This window comes from Simochromis diagramma, unplaced genomic scaffold (assembly GCF_900408965.1).
Source record: "Simochromis diagramma unplaced genomic scaffold, fSimDia1.1 OVJJ01000585.1, whole genome shotgun sequence".
NCBI classification, from domain to species: domain Eukaryota; kingdom Metazoa; phylum Chordata; class Actinopteri; order Cichliformes; family Cichlidae; genus Simochromis; species Simochromis diagramma.
Genome location: NW_024387398.1, coordinates 7,139,287 through 7,160,656, shown reverse-complemented (window position 1 = coordinate 7,160,656; position 21,370 = coordinate 7,139,287). Strand labels below are relative to the sequence as shown.

At 41.0% G+C, this 21,370-nt stretch overlaps 1 protein-coding gene across 1 annotated transcript in view; it reads left to right on the top strand.

Moving 5' to 3' along the window:
* Positions 1-3,397: 3,397 nt before the first annotated feature.
* The window catches only part of ankrd50 (ankyrin repeat domain 50), a 36,291-nt gene continuing 18,318 nt past the window's right edge, over positions 3,398-21,370 (top strand). Inside the window, exons 1-4 of the mRNA XM_040010299.1 lie at positions 3,398-3,666; positions 4,952-5,237; positions 5,380-6,065; positions 21,124-21,356. Of these exons, the coding sequence (XP_039866233.1) occupies positions 5,560-6,065; positions 21,124-21,356 (739 nt within the window). The 5' untranslated portion in view covers positions 3,398-3,666; positions 4,952-5,237; positions 5,380-5,559. The remainder of the gene's footprint in view (positions 3,667-4,951; positions 5,238-5,379; positions 6,066-21,123; positions 21,357-21,370) is intronic.

Sequence of the window (21,370 nt, the reverse complement as noted above, 5' to 3'; positions counted from 1 at the left end):
CCTATAATCGCCCAAAGTAAGATGTAAAATGGAAAACCTGAGTCATTTATCTGCCTCCTGTCTTCTTCTTGTTTATTTGCTGAGGGGCAACATTAGCAGACTGAGTATCATGTAAGGTAGATGAGTGTTTGTGATTACTCTGGAGGGGAGTTCAATATATGGATTTGCTTATCTCCTCTCTGCATCCAAAGGGGGCACGTCCATGTTTCCTGCTCTGGGTGGTAACACCAACAACAGGCTATCTGAAAGAACAAAAAACTGAAGCAGCTGGTAGATGTAGAGCAAGTGTTTTGTTTCTCTAAAGATGGGATATTTCCTATACTTGTTAAGTATTTTTTTCCAAAACTGCCTTTATCTGGATGGAATGATCATTTTGTGTAAGAGATAAAGCTATGACAAAGATCATTTTCCAACAATATTCCAGTGGATGCAGCTAATGTATTTGTGGAACTTTGTGCTTTGTAGTTTTAGAGAACCTTTTCAGAGTTAAGCCTATTAATGTTTTTAGTTATTCTTTAATAGTATATCTTCTAAGATGCTATCCATATGGCATCATGATCTCATCACTCTGTTTGTGTGCAATGTAGTCTGTTCAGATTAATCATTAATTCATCTGATTAATTAATTATTAGTTAATCATTCACTTTTTTGGTTTTTGTTGGGAGAAAGCAATTGTTAAGACATTAAAGCCTTGAACCTGCAAAGCCCAAGCGGTGTCACTGTGAGAATAGCACAGGTATACTCAGTGGATTCACAATGTCATGCCTCCTGCATTCACTAGTGAGTACAGTATTTCCAGTAGTGACAACAGAATTATTACCTATTTTGCGCATCATTTGAAAACTGTCAAGTGTGAACAATGTCCTGACTTGATTGCCCCAACATCGTTTGGAGTTTCCCATCATACTGAGTCTACAGTTTTGTCATCATCACACCAATCATCATTCCTCTTCTGCTTATCTGGTTCAGGGTTGCAGGGGTGCTGGAGCCTATGTTAGCTGCCAGTGGGCAGCGCATACCTTAGACAGGTCGCCCTATGGCTAATTCACTAGAAGTCAGCCAAAATGCACGTCTTTGGACTGCAGGAGGAAACCAGCATTTCCGGAGAGAAACTGCACAGGAAGAACACGCTAACTCCACACAGGCAGATGGATTTAAACCCAGGAACTTCTTACTGTGAGGTAACACTGGTGACCACCATACCACTGTGCTGCTGTGCTACCCACATCATCACACTTTGCATAATTTAATTATATAAGGTGTGGGATAGTTTGGAGGTTACACCTTTCAAACTTTTTCTATTATTGCGTATCCTCAGACTTTTTTGATTTTTACTTGTTTTGTGTCTGAGTCTATATCATGTCTTGTTTTGCCTTATTTTAACCACCAATCCTAGCTCCTGTCTTTTTCTTCCTGTCTGTCTTGAACCCAGCCTTGAGCCTATCCCCAAGCAATCATTTCTGTAATACCTTACCATGAAGAAAAAGGCTGTTATGCGACTATAGAAAATTAGATCTGAAGTGGAACTTCACTTTAGCACAAGACTGAATTATCTTCATTTGAGCACAGTCAGCTTCAGCCGGCAACACACTGTCAGCTATTACAACCTACTGCAGCTACACCTCACAGTAAAAGTCCCTGAAGTTATTCTTCAGGGAGTGATAAATAAGTTGTGAGATCAGCAGCCTCCAGTTAGATGAAAAAGTATCAGCGTGAAAGCCCCGTGTGCATCCCTGCTGGAAGGAAGAAAAAAACTTTTTGGGAAACTCATTTCTGCTGCATCTCGATCGCTTACGGATTTCATTTCTAAAGTGGCTTATGTAACAAACAGAATTTCTTTGTGCAGCTTTGGTCGAAACACACACAAATCAGCTGGTGTTGCTCATCAGTGAATTTCTCTTGAATTATAAAACACATGCAGCCATTTAGTTGGTTTGTTCACAAATCAAAAACAATCACTCAGAGACTAAAATGGGGAAGGTCTGCACACAGGTGAACTACAATTTAATCATCGGAGAATCCAGTCATTAAATTGTTTATTGTGTAGCCCTTTTCCATTTTGTCACATGCAGTGACTGAATATTTTGTCTTTGGTGTGAGCACACTCAGTCTTTTTTCCTGTCATTACTCTGGTGCTGCCAAATTTAGAAGCCTCATCAGAGTCAAAAGGAAGACCTAATTCTAAAGCACGCACCTGCCTTCTGCTCTCTAACAATGACAGCATCTGGTGTGTCAGCCATGAAGCAGGAAGTACATCACAGTTAATAGCTTTCTAATGAAAGGAAAAACCTGAGATTGATTATATATAGACGGTATAATGTAATTATAAAGACATTCTCATATACTCCCCAGATAAAGACCTTGGAGCCATAATTCAGCCAGGTATAAGGCATCGTTGATTTACTGTGAGTTCACAGCTAATCTTCTGCTCAACATCAGTGGCTGCACTTCATTCGTAAAAAGTGTGCAAATGTTGCAGTGTCCTTAATTAAAAAGCCTTAGGCAGAATCAAAGCAGGGTCATTTTTCTCATGTTCAAGTAATGAAATATTTTCAGACATCATCATGTGCATGTACAACTTTGCTGCTATCGGTTGCAATGGCAATAGTGTGAGTGAAAAGCAAACTATAAATCTTAGTCAATGTTATGTCATTCATGACAGTTCCTCCATCCCATGCATCTATCTATCTATCTATCTATCTATCTATCTATCTATCTATCTATCTATCTATCTATCTATAAACAAAATTCAGTTATTCATTTTTTTCAAGTAAGGTGCATATTTTATCTCTTTATAATTAAAACAACTTGGTGATCAACACAGTTAAATAAAAGTACCACAGGCACTCGGTGAGGGCCTTATACAATGTGAGAGAATTTTTTTTTTATATTTAAAACAATGATAAAAACAAATAAAAGTAAACACTAAAGTTAGTTAAAAACAGTAAATGTAAGACTGACATTGTGTAAGAGAAGAGATAAGTGCAGATTGCATGAACAAATACATATAAACTATAAATCAAAGAAAAACATTGGGATCTTAACCTGACAGGTGTGCTCACCTGTCATAAAATGAAAGTGTTCACTCCTGTCTAGTATAATTAGACAGGAAGTACATTATATTGAAAAACTGGATTGGATATGAGCAGAACCAGTCTTTGTAATGACATTATTGGACCGGTTTGTACCGTTCGTTTTGGCCCCCGGGCCACATGTTTGACACCCTGGCTTTAAAGCGAAATAACTGTTCCATGAGAAAATAATTCATCTGCAGTTGTTATTCCGCTTTTATATTGAACCACCTGTTTGTACACAATGAAGAGCGACCAAAGGTTGAAAACTACAAATCCCAAAAAGCTTTGCGCCACTCATTAGCGTGTGTTCTGCATGCAGTGGGGAGAAATGTAGAGTGTTAGGAGGCGGAGAGTCAGTCTGCTCACTGTGGAGCTGTGCAGGGGCAGCAGGAGGAGCCGACACCGACAGAAAGGAGCGATTCAAAGAAAGACGTGAACGTTGCTCAAATGCACAAAATTGGGCTTTGAATTACGCCGGGAGCAACGGTCGTGTGGTTTATTCGGAGCCTTTGGTTTGGACAGAAAGGGTGTAGACTACGGACACGGCAATCCCCTTTACCCCCCCTAAAACAGCGAGAGGAATCGGAAAGAGGTGAGAGGACAACCGTTTGGGACTGTGAGACATTTAAAACTAGCGAAGACAGAGAAACGCTCCACAATTGGCTCAATTGAAGTTGAAGGAACAGTTCTGGTGGGCTGCAGGAACATGACCGTCTTCAGTTAGCCTTTATATGATTTTTTCCTTCTTAATAAATGCAGTTGTTCGCCGGTCTAGTCATTTTTTAAAAGCCCCCATAGGTGTAAATTGTATCCCATTAGAAATGGGTGAGGTTTGTCTGCTATACAAAAGACTTGCGCTTCCTTTCCAGTCAGCTGAAGTGAATTTATGTCGTTTTCTCTGATGGATGTATTTTTTTGTTTGTTTTTTTGGTCGCCTTCCGTCTTAAGACAGCTAAGGTTTGATGTATTGAACACTTATTTGGAAGGCTTTGTGTTGACGGCGGGGAGCGCCTTAGAAAAACAGAAATGTGGAAATGCATAGCAGCCCGTGTAAACCCTTGTTATTTGGCAGTGTTACAAAGTAACCAGCAAGACTACGTGTGTGCGCGCGCACGTGTGCGTGTAAGCCTCTGGGTGTGTGTAAGCGTGTGGTTTCTTGGCTGGGGAGACTGGGGAATATTTGCATTTGCTCCAGTATAGAAACAACAGCGATGATGAACAACTAAATAGGAAGATGGTTAAAGTGCAGCTGACCACCAAAGCGCCAGAATCTTCTCGGTGAGAGCTTCAATGGGCCTTTTTGCCCTCTAAAGTTTAATCATTGCTGCAAAACCTTAGAAAAAAGCTGTTATGTTACATTTACGCCCATGTTAACGACCTTTGTACGTGCAGGAAAGGGGGTCCTGTTACTTGGACTTTATTCCCCCTCACAGTTCAGGACGGATGTGGACTGTTTGGGATTTAAAGCCACATAGGAAGGAAGAGGGGATCAGTGGATAGACTAGAGAAACTGGACGAACCCCTGCCAAGAATTTAGTTGCAGGGCAGGCAGGCAGTGATGTGGGATGTGGAGGATGAAAGCACCGAAAAACCAGCTTGCCCACCTCTTGTAGCTCACTAAATAGAGTTCACTCTTCTTTGTAGGCTGGAAAATATCTGTAAAAGTACTGTGCATGATGATAAATGGTGTCAAACTGCTTCAGCTTATATGGAGAATCTTTAGGGCAGTAGATGTGTAAATAAATTACGCACTTGTGTTTTCCACTGCCTGCTTCTAGGAGAGTAAAATATGTCTCATCAACTGCTTACTTGACTAATTAGGACATATTGATGATTTTTTTTAATTTGTGTCTTCTCATTTTGTTTCTGTTTTCCAGGGAAGGAGGCATGCTTAGTGTGTTATTGGAGAAAGCCATTCAGCACTGGCAGTCTATTCCATGTTAATGTAATGGAAACACCCTTTTGATCGGTGGCATCTGAAATGCATCAGTGGAAATATATCAGTAACTTCCATGGCTAATTCTATCAAGCAGCGGTGGCTTGAGTTTGCCAGTGGATGCACTCAAGAGCCGAGTGCCCTGCCATGCCCAGCGCCATGCTAAGGCAACACATTCATAATAACAAGGAGCACTTAGTTCAACCAGTGGGGAAGCTATGGAAAAAGTTGGTGGAAAATCTATGGTTTAAACCTCAATTTTAAACTTCCTTTTTTCAGTTTGACCTACATTTTCTCTAACGCTTCATAGCTCAGTTGCTTTTCCTGCCATCCACAGCGACTCTGCTTTTTTCTCTACTTTTCACCCAGCTTGCCTTCACTCTCGCTGCTTCTTAAAACCAAGGACATCTAAAGTGCATCCTTCTTTTGCACCTGACAAAATGGATGTTCGAATTTAAAGCCAGCCTTTGTTGGAGATGAAAATGTGAAGGGGCGTAATGAAGGGAACCTGAAGAGGAGGAATAGGTGGAACAGCAGCACTAGATCAAAATGGCCCAAACCAGTTTGCTGAAAGGGAAGCGCTTTTACTGCCGGGAGTGGGTGTTCCATAAGATCCAGCATTGCCTCCAGGAGAAAACCAACAACCTCAGTGGAGTAATCAGCACTCCCAGTAAACAGCCCCCGTTGGCACCTGGTGGTAGTGCGTCCAACCCTGGCACCCTCACAGCAGGATCTGCAAAGTCGGGTAGCTCCTGGGGTGTGTTGCTGGTGGGAGGGCCAGGGAGTGGGAAAACTGCACTGTGTACAGAGCTGTTATGGCCCACATCAGCCCAGGGAACCCACCGCGGTCTACACCAGCAAAGCCTGGCTTTCCACTTCTGCCGGGCAGATGACTCGGACACGCTGTGCGTCGGCGGTTTCATCCGAGGTCTGGTGGCTCAGATTTGCCGCAGCGGGCTACTGCCAGGATATGAGGAAAAGGTGCGCGATCCGGCTGTGCAGAACACTTTGCAGCCTGGAGAGTGCGAGAGGAACCCCACAGAGGCTTTCAAGAGGTAAAGACACACACACTCACACAGTTAAAGTATGACTGCAAGCAGATGATTTCACAGATTAGCACCTCTTTACAGTGAGACGGATAACTAATCCATGTCGACAGGACCTCATTCTTTGCTTAATCAATTAGTCAACATTGATAATAAAAGCAGATTTTGCAGCTTGCCTAATGTGACTATTATGTGTTTTTGTCAGCTTTTATCTCATTGTTAAATACTGGATGATTAGACATGTACACCACCATCCTGTTTTTCAGTCTCTATCAGTTTTTTCCTGTTGATTCATTAAAAAAAAATAAACTGATGCAGTTATATATCTTACTGAAACAGCTACCTATTGCAGCACTGCACAAAATTACCTGAATTATGATTCCTTTTTGGAAAATATAAATCTGCCTATTAAGTGTTTCTTCATATCTTCTTGCAACTTTAAGTTTAAAAAAAAAAAGAAATGGTAAAAAAAACGGTGTTTCAGGTAGTAACGGAAATCTAGGAATTTGGTTTGACTAGAAATGTAAAGTGCAGTCAGCCCATCCCCCCCAAACCTACCCTCTCCACCTCCTGACCCTGATGCACCTCCCCCCGTTTATTTTTTTTCCCTGCACACACTCATGACATAGCTCCGCCCCAGCAGCCTCTCTAGTTATTTCTTGTCATGGTTTTGTCTGTCCCCCCTGTGCGACATGCTGGGTGGGACTGTCCCTGCTTGGCTTCGGATTCAGGAAAGGTCAGATATTTTTAAGTTGTAGCTTAGCTCACGAGGTGAGAGACTCATGAGAAAGAAGCTTTGAAGTACCACTGACTCACTGACCTGGGTGAACTGAACTGTGATTGTTAGGTTCACCTGGGTCAGTCCAACACTGTGCAAGATGATGAAGTGCACATGTAAGGCTGAAGTACAGTAGGCTTGTGGGATTCGAGCACCCTGCCCGGACATGTAATACGATCAAGATGGACTGTTATTGCAGACGGGGGCTTTAAACGGAGCTGCGTGTGTGCGTTACTTGCACGACTTGTCTACACAGTATAGGTCAGGCCGTCTATGCAACACAGGCTGGAATGCAGCACTGTACACACACACGCTCACGTTTCTCATCTGGCCATCTGATGATGCTTATTGTACCATCTCAGCATCACACACAGGAAGAAAAGTAGGTCAAATGTTCAGTAAGGTAAATCATTTTTCAATTACTCACCAGAGTCAACCTAACCCACTTTTCTTTTTTTTTTTTTTTTTTTTTTAAACCCACTCATTCCTAAGGGAATGCTTGTCTTGTCATCGTCTTGTAATCACAAGGCTTCCACCAATGATTCAGACTTCAGTTTGCCCCTCTGAGGTAAAACACAGGTTATCATAGAAACATTGAAAAAAAGACTGAACCCAACAGGGACAGATTTTTCACTTCAGCTCTGCTCTGTGTCACTCTGAATGTTGAGGGCCTTTTGCGGACACTTCACTGAACCCAGCCTCGTTAAGCAAATATTCTGTAACACTCGAGACCTCAGGCTTTAAATCTGCAGACAACAAAGACACAAGGCCCATTATCTCTGCCTGTTGTGTTCGTCAGCCACATAAACAGTTGACTAAATGCCTTATCACCATCTCAGGTGTAAAAGCATCCCAGGCGCTGTTGTACACAAAAATCTGAACAGATCCCCTGCTGATTGAGATGCTATCTGGATTCAGGAAGTCAAGATTGCATCTGGCAGTGGCATTTAGAAAAGTACAACACAAAGCAGGACGTGGAACAGTGTTATTCTATGAGTAGTAATTTACATCAGGACTAACGTTTACACAGGGATTCACGTCTTGTTTGGGTTCAACTACCTTTGGGTTCACATTTATTGCAATAAAAGTCACACAAGTTTCATTTAGTTAAGGGTCTTGTTTAACACAGTTTTTTTTTTTGAGGAGCTGTTGACCCCCTCCTCCTCCTCCCCTGCCTTCCAGCTGTGATTTTAAACATTACCTAGTGAGTGCATGCAAGAGGCCCTGCAAAATTCTTTGGCCTAGTCAAAGACAAACAAGTCAGTTTGTTGGTAGTAATCACCAGCACTGTGTTAATACAATGGGTTTACATGGGTTTACGTCCACTTACTTCCACTCTGATACCACAACTAACCAAAATTTGGACATTTTAATAAATCCCTGCACATTTTTATGAACCTGAAGGTTTCCCCCATGTTGTAATCCTTAATTTCTGTGTTTTATTGCTGACAGGTTACAAACAGATGTAGCATGAGCAGTGACTTTAATAATAAGAACCAAATGTACTATTTAAATGAAGGATATCTTCAAAGTAGAGTTAATTTTTAAGTATCACTAGAACAATCTTGCATTTTAAGATGTGTCCTGTGGACATGATGATTAAATTAACAATAAATGGCAATCAAGTGAATAAACAGAATTAAAGCAAGTTCTTAAAATTTACCTGATTATCTACTCATTGATTCATTGATTGGATACTTATCTGTCGGTCCAGTATCTCTGTTACAGGACAGATCAGTTCAGTTTTGATGTTAGTTCATGTTTACTAGATCAGATGTCAGCAGTGCATCCGTAAACCTGCGTGTGGAGCACGGAGAGTGCTAATGACGAAAGGTCAGGACTTTGGAGGCATTTCACGCTGGCACACAACAAGTTTTGTTCATTTCTTTGCAGTTGTTTGTAACTTTACCGATTCAACAGCAAACGGTGATTCGACGATGACGGAAAAGAGGTTTTCCTTGTTTCCCTCGCTCTTAAGTCCAATTTGCTCAATCGGATGAATTTCCATCTTAACCTGTCTGTCAACTGCTCTGTAAAGTTTGCAAAGGAGCAAGTGGTGAAACAGAGAGCAGTGGAGGCAATACGGGAAAGAGGCACAGAAAAGCAATAATTCAGAAATTTACATGGGAATTTATGCTATCAAGTTTCTCAGATCCTGTTTTTTTTTTTTTTTTTTTTTAAAGTTTTTGTATGTTGGATAGACAAAAACATCTGAAATGCTTTTTCTGAGTTTTTTTGGCCTAAAATAATAGAAAGGAAATAACCCGAAGGTCAGTAAAAAAAGAAAAATCTGTGGCCTTAATCGTAACATTAACAAAAAAAATCCTTTATTAGATTGTGATCATGACTTTATAGAAAGTCTTGCTAAAAGAACTAAAGTCTTTTTTTAATTCATGCCTGCATCAAAAGGCAGTTTCACCTTTTAATTTGCCCTTTGTGTGCTTCAAGTCTGCCAGTGCCAACGTGTGTCTTGTTCAGACAATAAACTTCATAAAATAAACTTTGGTACATTCACTGCTTGCCGTCAGAGCTATCTAAAGGCTTTGACACTTGAGTTGCAGTGTATCATCAAAGATTCGACTTCCAGACAAAGCCAAAGCACATTCCTCTGTCTTTATCGCTTCTTCTGTAGTCTGTCTTAGCGCTATCAAAGGCCACTGCCATGTTTTGACTGGAGTCCTCCCGTTTGAATCAGTTTGTGATTTTTAAACAACCAGTCAGCCTCCTGTCATCCAACATGCGTCACTTTCTCCCTTCAGGACAAAAGAGCTGGCTTCGAAGAGGTGGAATTAACTCAGTCGCGTTGGTCAAATGACAGGCAACAGTTGCTTTTTTTTTTTTTTTTTTTTTTTTTTTTCCCCTGATGGGACAAAGCAGGCTTTTAGTGTAGGTGTGACTTATATGTTGTAAGGCTATTCTCCAGTAAGCAGGAGTTAAGTTTGAATTGCAGCTGGATGAGTTTCTATTTTTATAGAAAGGGCACAGACTTCAGAAATGATGAATGACTGTGGCTTTAACTGGTGAAAAAGATTTGAACTTTCTTGGCAATGTTTTATTCCCTGAAGAATTGTCTGTGGAAGAAATTGATGATGCAGTTTTGAGATTTTCCTAAAAGATGGTTAGAAATGTTGATTTTCTGGCAGCTTCATCAGACGGTTCTTTGTAAAAGATTTTGCTTGTTGCTTTGTTCCAAACAACTGTTGATACTCTGGAAAAATAGTCACATCAGTCAAAGCTAAAGAAAGATTAGATCAGCTGTTCTTGCCTCCGGTGAGATCATGAATATTGTTAAACCTTTTTTTTCCCCCTAGTCATTTTTCTAGACAGTATTGCAACAATGGGATTTCCTTTTTAAGCATCTTGACATGTGACCGATTATGCCAGAGAGATAAATGTAGTGACGTTTGCGAAGGCCTCCGATCTGATTGTTACCTAAACAAGAGAAAGCTTTAAATAATATAAAATTAACGTAAAACTGTGACCTCACCCATATTGGCTTCCCGAGTCTGAAGTAAAACTAACCAAGCGGGAGCTCTGCGGTGTTTTTTTCTCTTTGTGTTGACTTTTTGACTGTTACACGTTGGGCGGCCGTGCTTATTGGGGTTAAGGGACCTTAAATGAAAGCAGCTCGCTGGCTTTCATGTGGTGCACGGCTGTGGAAAACTCGCTGCAGATTAGGCCCACATTTTAGAAACCAAAAAAAGACTCCCAGTGTGACGCATCAGCTCCAGTAGAGCAGATGAGGAGAAATGGCAGCACTGGTGCGGCTGCACCGATGACTCAGCAATCTAATGCCAACGTCTGTCTCCACACCACCGGCTATGTGTGTACTTTTTGTTAGAGCTTATTTGTTTGTGGATATGTCTGCCTACATGCTGCATGTGGATATACAAAACTGATTCATGTAATTGTTACCCTCACACACTCACAGTCAGCATTGCTGCAAGTTTATACTCATTCATGAAGTGGAGCTCCTTTCTGATTGTTCATTTAGTCTACAGAATATTGGATAATTGTGGAAAATGTAAATCATGTTTGTAGAACCCAAGATTAAATCTCCATATGATCTCACAGTCTAAAAAGTCTCTAATTTATTAGGGCTTGGAACAGAGGAAAGCAGCAAATCCTAGCTTTTTTCAAAGCTAGACTTGCTGAATGTTTGCCTGACATATTACTTAAATGGTTAAAGCCCCTGAAAACTTGATGAAAAGTTGATGAGTCAGTTACAATTTGAAACTTTCAAATTAAATACAAGCAAACTTCTAAGACTTTCTAGTGTTTGAATGGTTTAAAGAAAAGGGTTAAAAACAAACTGGACAAGTCTTCTGTGGCTCATCCGGATTGTGTGGGTGTGTTTTAAACCCGTTTGATTGATAATGGTCTGGAAACCTAAGCAAACAATCCCACAACTGTCATCGCATTTTGCTGCAGAACCCTGATTGGTAGAGATGAATATGAGATCACCTTTTTCCAGCAGAGTTCCACCCACTTGAATACTAAGGAGCTTGGAAGAAAAATGTCTGGACTTCTTTAAGTCTCCTTGAAGATGTTTCACCTCTCATCCGAGAAGCTTCTTCAGTTCTAAGAGCAGTTGGTGGAGAGTCCCAGTTTTTAAGCCCTATCACATGTGGGACCACCACATGTCCCAGTGGATACTGGACTACCTCACAGAACGTCCACAGTATGTGAAGACACAGGGCTGTCTCTGACATGCTGGTCTGCAGTACGGGGGCCCCACAGGGAACTGTGCTGGCACCGTTCCTCTTCACCCTCTACACTGCACACTTCTCCATCAACTTCCCACGCTGCCACCTACAGAAGTTCTCTGACGACTCTGCCATAGTCTGCCTCATCACAGGTGAGGACGACTCAGAGTACAGACAGTGGACTCTGGACTTTGTTGACTGGTGTCAGCAGAACCACCTGCTGATCAACGCCGGGAAAACCAAGGAGTTGGTGGTGGACCTCTGGAGACGCAGACCCACCACACTGACACTGGTGAACATCCAGGGAGTGGACATTGAGATAGTGGACTCGTATAGGTACCTGGGTGTTCACCTGAATAATAAATTGGACTGGAGCCACAACACTGATGCTCTTTACAGGAAGGGTCAGAGCAGACTCCACCTGCTGAGGCGGCTCAGGTCATTTGGAGTACAGGGAGCGCTTTTAAAGACCTTCTATGACTCTGTGGTGGCATCTGTCATTTTTTTACAGTGTTGTATGTTGGAGCAGCGGTTTATCGGCAGCTGAGAGGAAGAGGTTGGATAAACTCATCAGGAAGGCCAGCTCTGTTCTGGGATGCATCCTGGACCCAGTGCAGGTGGTGGGAGACAGATGGACTCTGGCCAAAATAACATCTCTGATGGACAGAGTCTCCCACCCCATGCATGTAAATGTTGCTGAACTGCAGAGCTGCTTCAGTGACAGACTGCTGCATCCTCGATGCATGAAGGAGTGTTTCCGCAGGTCCTTCCTCCCTGCAGCTGTCAGACTGTACAATCAGAACTGCTCCCAACAAACATAGATGTTTACATCTGTGCTGAAACTGCAATAAGTTAATTAACCGATTCGCACTACAACCTGGTTTACCTCTTATCTGTAGTTATCTTTATTTAATTTAATAACTGTACAGTACTCTCTGTATATAGTAACCATTGTCCTTAATGTAAATATGTAAGAAAAATTGTGTATCTTTCTGTTCTGTGTCCTGTGTACTGTTTGTTTGTATATGTGTCTTTTTGGCTGCTGTTACAACCAAATTTCCCCTTGTGGGACAATTAAAGGATTATTCTATTCTATTGGAGTGTATTCAAGAAACTTAAAGAAGTCCAGATGCTTGTCTTTCCAAGCTCCTTAGCTTACGATGACCTTGACGGACACCCACTTTCAACCCATCGAAACAACTAAGGACCAAAAACAAAGACAAATTTTGCTCATTGGAGCACTTCTCGGGGGCTTTAATCGAATATTGAGATTATTTTTAGAAAGCAGAAAGCTTCAGCATCACTCTGCTGCCCTTTGTTACCAGAAATCTGTGAATCCAGGTAAAACCTCTGCTTGAAGGTTTACCTGTCAGTGCTGAAATCCTTCCCATTGTGTGTATTTGTGTGCTTAAGCTGCATGGACCCAGCTGTGGGTCTGTGTACATCTGTGTGTGAGGAGAGCAGGAGCACAGCAGAGTACTGGATGAGGACAAGAGGGAGGGGAGGGGGGCCCAAAAAGGATAAAATTTCAGATTCCTTTGACGGTATTGGATAGCTGGCCAGGAATGCACACCTCGTCTGGGTTGGGAAGAGCTCGGGGGGATTTGGAATAGTTATGGTATGAGGAGGTATGCATGGTGGCAATGAAAGAAGTGTGTTTACACTTTGTCAAATCATTAAAGAGCATCATTATATAGATGCATAACGTTGAATGAGGAGATCCCGTTTTATTATAATTTACCAAGAAATTGGTCCATTTTGAACAACTACAATTGGAATTACTTTGGGTAATAAGTTGACTATAATACTCTCACACAGTGAACACAGTGTAGTCATTGTGTGTGATCAGTCTCGTGAGATGCTTTCAAATAAAAAAATAAAAGTCATATGACTCACATTTTAGTTAATCTAATCTTTATCACTTTAGCAATGGTCTATTAAGAAGATTCTTTTCGGACTTGCCTTTGAAAGCTGTAGCTGTTTTTGCATGAAAGCAACTTGGATCTCTTTTCATATGCTTCTCACTTCCCCCTGACCAAGCAGTCTCCAACACACCATTTCTCGGTCAAGCAGGAGGCATTTGTCTGCTGAGGGATTCAGCGCAGAATTGATCGTGCAAATCCATTAAGAAGAGATCAGATTCTTGCATTGTCCAGCAGGTTTAAAGAACCGCTGAAGAGAACACTTTTCAAATACTTACAGGGCTTTTCTAAAATGATTTTTGTTTTGTTACTTTTGTGTTATGTCAGATAATCTGCCTTCAAGGTTTATACACCTGTTTTGATGCCACAGGCTAAAGCGTGGCCTGAAGTGGAGCACGGCTGAGATGTCGGAGCCCTTTTTCCAAATCCTGGGATACTTAAGACGTCAATATAGTAATTCATTTTTCTACCAATGGCACAAGCAGGTGCAGCTTTTCATGCTGTATGCCCACATTATAGCCTGACATAAACCCCCACCTATTGCAAATGTGGTGAACACTATACAATGTTCAAAAAATAATGCTGTCTCAAATTACTCTAAATAAAAGAAGAAATACACCAGATCAGCTACAGTCTTAGAGTTGTCATTAAGCTGTCAAAAATGATACTCGCATATTTTGTCATACTTTTTCTGTTATTGTTTTATGGTTGTCCATAAACTGCCTTTAAAAAATCTTTTTTATAGGGAATCTTTTAAAAAATATACATATAATTCAATTGAAAAATTAATAAATTAAGATGTAAAGGGTGGTGGTGGTGGACACAAGTTCATCAAGAAGAGGAGTTGGGCCCTAACTAGGCTTTGTTTTGACTCTAAAGTCTGTCTCGCAAGGGCAGCTGCCGGTCGTTGGCAGTCTGCTTCCACCTGGGGATGTCTGCGGGGGCAGATGAGGCGAAGAGAGAGCCCCAGGCGGCAGTGGACTCAGATGCCTGCTTGAGACATGCTCAGCAGCCAGTGGGTGAATATTAGAGAGCTGGTGCAGACATCTGAAAGTTGGATTGGGTAAGAGACCCTGAACAGTTTGGAGACACTAAGGAACCAATAACCCACCTACAGCTTTAACTGTGAGACTTTGAGAGATTTACGTCCTGTAGATGCGTCTTGTTGACCGAAGGCTCTCCGTCATCCTGGCTGAAGCTGCTCTAAGCAACAAGTGAGTTTAGTGTGGGTTTAAATTTCTCTGCTGTAAAGGAAAGGTGTGCGCTTGATTTGCTGCAAGTGCTTCATAGCAAAATTGAATGCTAGACAGTAATAATTTTCGCATTATTCCCACTTCCATAAGCATTCAAAGCAGAACTGATACTTAAATTATTTGGTCACCCAGCCCCAGGTCTACCTGCAGTTCTGGCAGTAGTCATATGTCTGTCTGGTTGTGGATGGAAATATTTGTCAGCAGTTGATCCCTTTTAGTTGTGATGGTTGGAGCCTTTGTGGATTGGGGTTTTCAGTTAAGATGCTAGTTACCCTTAGATTTAGACAAGGTCACACTTCCACAGTTAGCCCATTCCTCCACCTGACAAAAATAATGTCTCTCTTCTGAAAGGCTGTTGAACTCTCACCTTTTTCCTTCTGAAAGTAACACTGGAAATTGAATGCTCACTAAGAATTTGTTGGGATGAGGGAATTCACATGAATGCCAAGGTTTTCTAGCTGAATACTGGATTGTGAGGCGATAAGGTTGTTTGCTTTTCTTGACAGTGGTTTATTTGCTGTGGCTGATGAGTGTAAAATTTCAGTTTCTGTTATTTGATGTGGTATTTTTTCTATTTTAGATAAATTAGTCCTGAACACATTGATATTTTGTAAGAAATCTGTGTTTACATCCTGTAAATATATTAAACAATCTTAGAGGCTTTACAGTCAGGTATCTCTATTTAGATTACACGTTTACTGTTTTTTCTAAGAGACAACTCGAATGTCTTTTTGCTGATTAGGCAGCACTAAATGTACCATACTGGTGCACTTAGTACAACATACTGGTGGCTTTGTCAGGCTAGACATGAACAGAGTGGTGCGTTTTAAGCAAAATGTTTGTGTGGGTGTGCTAATATGGTTCACGATGACATTATTTGAAAAGTCAAAGGATCACCGAAGTTAATAGCAGCCATCTTAGTTGGCTTTTTACTCCAAACGGGAAATGTCAACCTCAAAGTCGTGTTGGAGTAAAAGTGAAGGGATCACCAAAGTCAACAGACTGTGTCCTTTGGGGACCTGGAATGGCAATCCATCAAGAAGTAATTTAAATACCCAAGTCAGGAGTAAAGTGGTGGGATAAATAATAAATTGTCATAATTTTTTTTTTTAATCGAAATTATAAATCTATTATAATTCAGCCCTGTCCAGGAAACAACATACAGTCCTGCAGAGTCTTGTGAAAACTAAATATATCCTTACTCTCTTAATTCCTATAGAATCAGTAAGTAGTAGCCATGTGCTGATAATCAAATGGACTTGATTACTTGATCATCAGCGTGTGTGATATTGTGCCATTTACAGGTCAGGAGAGTTCAGATGTGTCTTAACACAATGCCACAATCTTCCCAAGAGGGGATGTCCCCAACAGATTTATCTAAAGGTTGGACTATGCAGTCCAAACTTTAGGTAAACCCCAAAAGCATTGGGTCTCACAGACAACAGGCCTCAATTGGCATATTAAAAGTTCATCACGGCACAATTAGAAATTGAGTCAACAAGGATGGCTTGCTTGTAAAGGTTGTCAAGCGAAGGCCTCTTTTCTCAAAAAACAGCGTAGCAGCACATTTTAAGGCTTGCCAACCTGGATCTGAACAAACTAATAGACCGCTGTGTCCTTTCGAGAGATGAGACCAAAGTGGAGATGTCTGAATTTAAGGCAAAGCACCACTTTGGCAAAAACCAAACGCTTACTGTCATCTCGGTTGTTGGCAACTGCAACTGACAAAGGCTACCTCATGTCATCATTATTGGCTTAAACTTCTCATACCACCTGTCAAGCAAGGTGGCCGAGGGGCAGCGAAATTGGTGATTGGCTTTTTTGCGGAGTTGATCATGAACTGTCACATAGTTAAAAAGAACTATGATTAAATGCCTGTGAACCTCAACGGACAGAAGTAATGTTGAAATGAAGAGAATTCATCCACCACGACATAAGAGACTGATAAGTCATTCAGAAAATGAGGAGAATAAGTTATTGATGCGAAATGAGGTTCTGCAAGCTATTGAATCATGGGCCGTACTTGCTTCTTACAAGCTCACATAGAGAACGAGAAGTGTGTGCAGAGTAGCTTTATGTCAGGGGGGATGTTAATAAAATGGTGCCGTTAATCAGAAAAATGTCATGACATGTTTTAAGCTCATATTCCACTCCAACAAAATACAGTTGTTTGAGTTTAATAGGGATTTTTTTTAACATCACCTAATTCTCCGCTCAGTCATTTTGAACAAATGATTATCATGCCCATTTCAGTATTTTTGAAAAGCAACTAATTTTCTGCTGCAAGGTTGACATCCTCAGAGGATTATCTGTCTAATAACTCAACTCAAATTAATGTAAATATGCCAGTCCAAAGCTTACATAAGTGCTGTTCTGCTCCTGTGTAACCACTCTGGATCAGACCACGTTTTTTTGTTTTTGTTAAAGCTTAAAAGTCCAGCTTTTTTCAGTGCATAAATGTTTTCCCCAAGTCTGTAATAAACCCATAGAATTGCAATTTATGTCCAATCAGATGAAACTGGAGTTGGATGATAACAGATTGAGCAGGAAACAAGACCATATGGTCGATCCCAACATAATGGGAAGAATACAGTTAAAGTGTGTGAGCCTCTTTGTTCAGAACATTTTGCCCACAGCACCAGTCACTCTTATTGTTCTTGTCAGTGTGATTACTTTCGACGGGATGATTGCAGTAATATAATTCATAATGTACGAATCGCAAAGGAAACTGTGAGCAAACGATCTGCAAGATAGTCGTCCCTTTCAGTTTGGATGAGCCGGTGTATGAGTCAGCTGATGTCATTGAGCTCTGTGGTATTAAATTGTCTTGATTTTGCAAAGATGCTGAGCAGGCTTCCTCCAAATTGACTCAATACTAAATGAAGAGAGAGAGGGTTTTTTTGCTTTGTTTTTTAAAAGCAAAGGCCTCGCTTCAACTTTTGTGTCTTTTTAAGCCATTATGGAAGAAAGATTTGTCGGTATCTCTCCATGTTGTGATCTGTCTGAAGCTAAGCGCTAAACTCACCTGCTGGTTATTCTTCAATTAACAGAGCAGTGTCAAGGCCATGCATGAATCTTATTTTTGCTGTTTTCTAATCATAGTTTTGGTGTGCATACAGTGTGTGGGTATGGGCTAGCTCTCTAAAATGAGCTGCGTAAATTTACAAGGCACTGGCTCGGTGCCCAGCGCTGCCTTGTCGCCCCAGACGTCTTCACTGAACGTTTCACTGGAAGCTTCGCTTTGACCATTGTGGTGGGAGTGACGGCTGCCGCGGTTGTGAATACAACATGACAGATGGTGACTGCGTTAGGTGCATTTCACATCCCCCTCTTCTACTTTTTCTTTTCCTTTTTGCTCTAGACTTAAATGGCAATTGGCATTGGGTTGGGCATATGTTAAGGATTTGAACAAGAACTAAAAGGTTGGTAAAAAAGTCAGAGACCACCATGTGAAGCTTAAATACTTTTGGTTTTCTGGTCCAGGTATGCTGCAGGTTTGTCTGGCAAACTAAATCAGCTTTTCCTGAGCTCATTTTCTCTCCATGTCCCACATCCCGCTAAGTTTCCTTTGTCTGCAGTCCTTGTCTTTTGACTCTTTGACAGCCCGAAAGTAGCTGAATAGTGAGAGAAGAATGGCTCTTTGTTTCGACCGCTTGCTGTCGCTGTGGATTTGATTGTCTCAGTAGGCAACATGGCCTCAAACATGACTATTCACACACTCACACACACACAGTCACCCCTGTGGATGGACATTCCTTTTGGCAGGGCTCCCAGATGGCACTGCAGGTTCTGTGCGGGCTGCGACCATAAGAAGCAGTGATTGACTGTGTTTCTCAAAGGCTGAGCAGCATCACACTGGAGTGTGAAGGTTATAAAACCATAACTCTGTTTGTTTTTTTGCTGTTGAGAGTTCAGATTTCTCTGTAAAGTCTTCAACAAAAGTTGAAGCTTCACAGAAACATGTATAACTATTGATTGCGGACTTTGGACGGATTTCATCTGGTACTGAAATGACCAATTAAAAGAGAACAAACTTTTAATTCCAGCTTTTTAATTATGATTGATTGCTACTTTTCCAATTATAACATCAGTAATTTGGAGGTTATGTCTGTTTAGAAAAAAGAACATATTTTGAAGAGATTGCCTTAGGCTATCAAAACAACAATAGAATAGAATAGACATTGGATTTGCTTTTAATTTCCTGAATACTAGAAGTTAGGGTGTTATACGAGTCCCATATTGTCAGATTTCTGTATAACATAAAAGTTTTTCTTTTATTCTATCAGAGTTTTGGGGATTTTTTTTTTAGTCAAAGTTCTTTTAGTATTCAAGAAGAATTAATTGTAGAAGTGGCGTCTTTTGTATTTTAGACTGAAATTGCATCCCAAATAACATGGCTTTTCCTGCACTCATGTTCATTACGGACAATAAATTGAAGTAAAATTTAGGTCTTGAATGGTAGAACCTCAAAAAGGGAATGTCTTTGCAGCCGCAGGGTTAGTAACAGGCTGTTGAACATCCAAAAAAACATCTTGTTAAAACTGCGTCTTGGTGTTTTATGACAACGCTTACAAGCAATGTCAGTTCCATTAAAGAAGAGTGGTAGTTAAAGAGACCATCCCATCATCCGGAAGGTGACTGATTTTTATCTGCGCGGCAGCTACCCTAAAAGATCCTCAAATGCCCCGCAGCCACGTCTACTCTTGAGTCAAGTTTTTATGTTGAGTAATCGATTTGTTCAACCTCCTTTAAATGTTTAATTAACCTAGACCCAGAGTAAAATGTCACTAATATGAAATCCTCAGATCCTTTATCACAGCCAGCTGAGCTGGAAGCAATTTTGTGAGTATTAGGAGATGACATTTTCCCCAGGCAGACATCTTATGGGGGATTCAAACTAGTTGCAGTCACAGTGGAACAGAAGTCCTGCGAACAAAAATTAGTTCAGTGTACATTTACGTGTGATCTGCATATTAGCCTTGAAGCAGAATCATGCCTCACTTACATTTGGACTTTCATAAACGGTTAATGTGGCATATGCTTAAAATACACATTTGCTTTCTTACTGAATGCTACAGTTTGTTTTTTAATGGATGTTAATGTTCAGGCATCAATTTTAATGTTATTGGGAGATCAGTTGAGATTCGACTTGAAGAAAATATCCATGTTTAGTTGTGGTTAAAGTTGCAAAACACTTTTCTCCTTCCGCATCTTTGGCATAATCTCAAAGCTGAAAATCTAGTTGTCGGGCAAAGTTTTTTCACTGGGGGGGAGTGGTAGGCGGACGAATTATAGTGATTGTATCATCTGTAAATCTCTCTTTGAGCGCAGATCATCGGTAGCAGGCCTGTTAATGGATCCAATTTGAGCTGGATGGAGATGTACTTAAACACCTTTGCTCTCCCTATTTAAACAGTTTAACTGAAATTGGTTGTGTTGTGACTCTTGTGTCCTTGTAAAGCCACTGTTTCACTGTATTAGACCAACTGTTTGTATTCATCTTGAAGCGAAGCACTTGCTGTGCAGAGAATGTCAATAGTATGTTTATTACTGTTACTAACAGTTTTTATTTCATAAGCATGAATATCTGAGCTCATTAGAAGGGGAAATAAAAACATGCATCACTTTCTGGGTAAATAAGAGTGAATATAGAATTTAGCTAGCTAAACCAACATAAAAAAATAAAAGTGACAATGCACTGACCTATCAAGGTTTAGGTAGGTTTTTTTTTTTGTTTTTTTTTGTTTTTTTGTTTTTTTTTACTCTTTGTCAAGATAGGTTGACAGATGATGTCAGGACAGAGTCTACATGGATTAGGATGTTTGTAGATGACCCTGATCTGCAGTTAGAGTAGGGAGCAGGTGGAAGATGGTCTGGAGTGTTGGAGGTATGCTCTAGTGAGAAGTGGAATGAAAGCCGGTGGAGGCAAGACAGAATATGTGTGTGTGAATGAGAGGGAGACAGTTGTAACAGGGAAGATGCAGAGTGGAGGTACATGACTTTAAATACATGCTACAAAAAGACAGGAGGCCGAACTGGAGGTGGCAGAACTGAAGATTTTAAGATTTTTACTGGGAGTGGCCAACAACATTACATTAGTGTACATTGGAGGGACACCACAGGTGGAGCTGGTAAAGACGCAAGCTTAACATGGTTTGGACATATGTAGAGTACCAAGGCTGTTTGATATGAAGCTGCTAGGCAGGAGAAGAAGCAGAAAATTAGAAGATTCGTGGAAGTAGTGAAAGGGAACATGCAGATGAGTATGCTAGAGACCAGAATCTGCAGTGGCAACCCCTGAAAGAAGATGATTTATGTCATCAATTGAACAAAATCAAAAAGATGAAAACATTGTAACAGTTTGTTTTTTTTTTCTTTCTCCTTCCATGTCTCATCCTTTTTCATCAGGTGTGTACTCCTGCCTCTCTTGAGTGTGAAGCCTCCTCAGCAGGCACTCTTCCTGCTTGTGGACTCCATTGATGAAGGCAGTCAGCTGGGTGAGGGGGAACAGAGGTCCTCCCCAGGTTCTCCCAGGACCATTGCAGAGCTCCTGGCCAGTCACCATGAGTTTCTGCCTCCTTGGCTGCTGCTCATCTGCTCCGCACGACGACAGAACAAAGCCATTACCAAACTATTCACAGGTAAATGGTTCAAC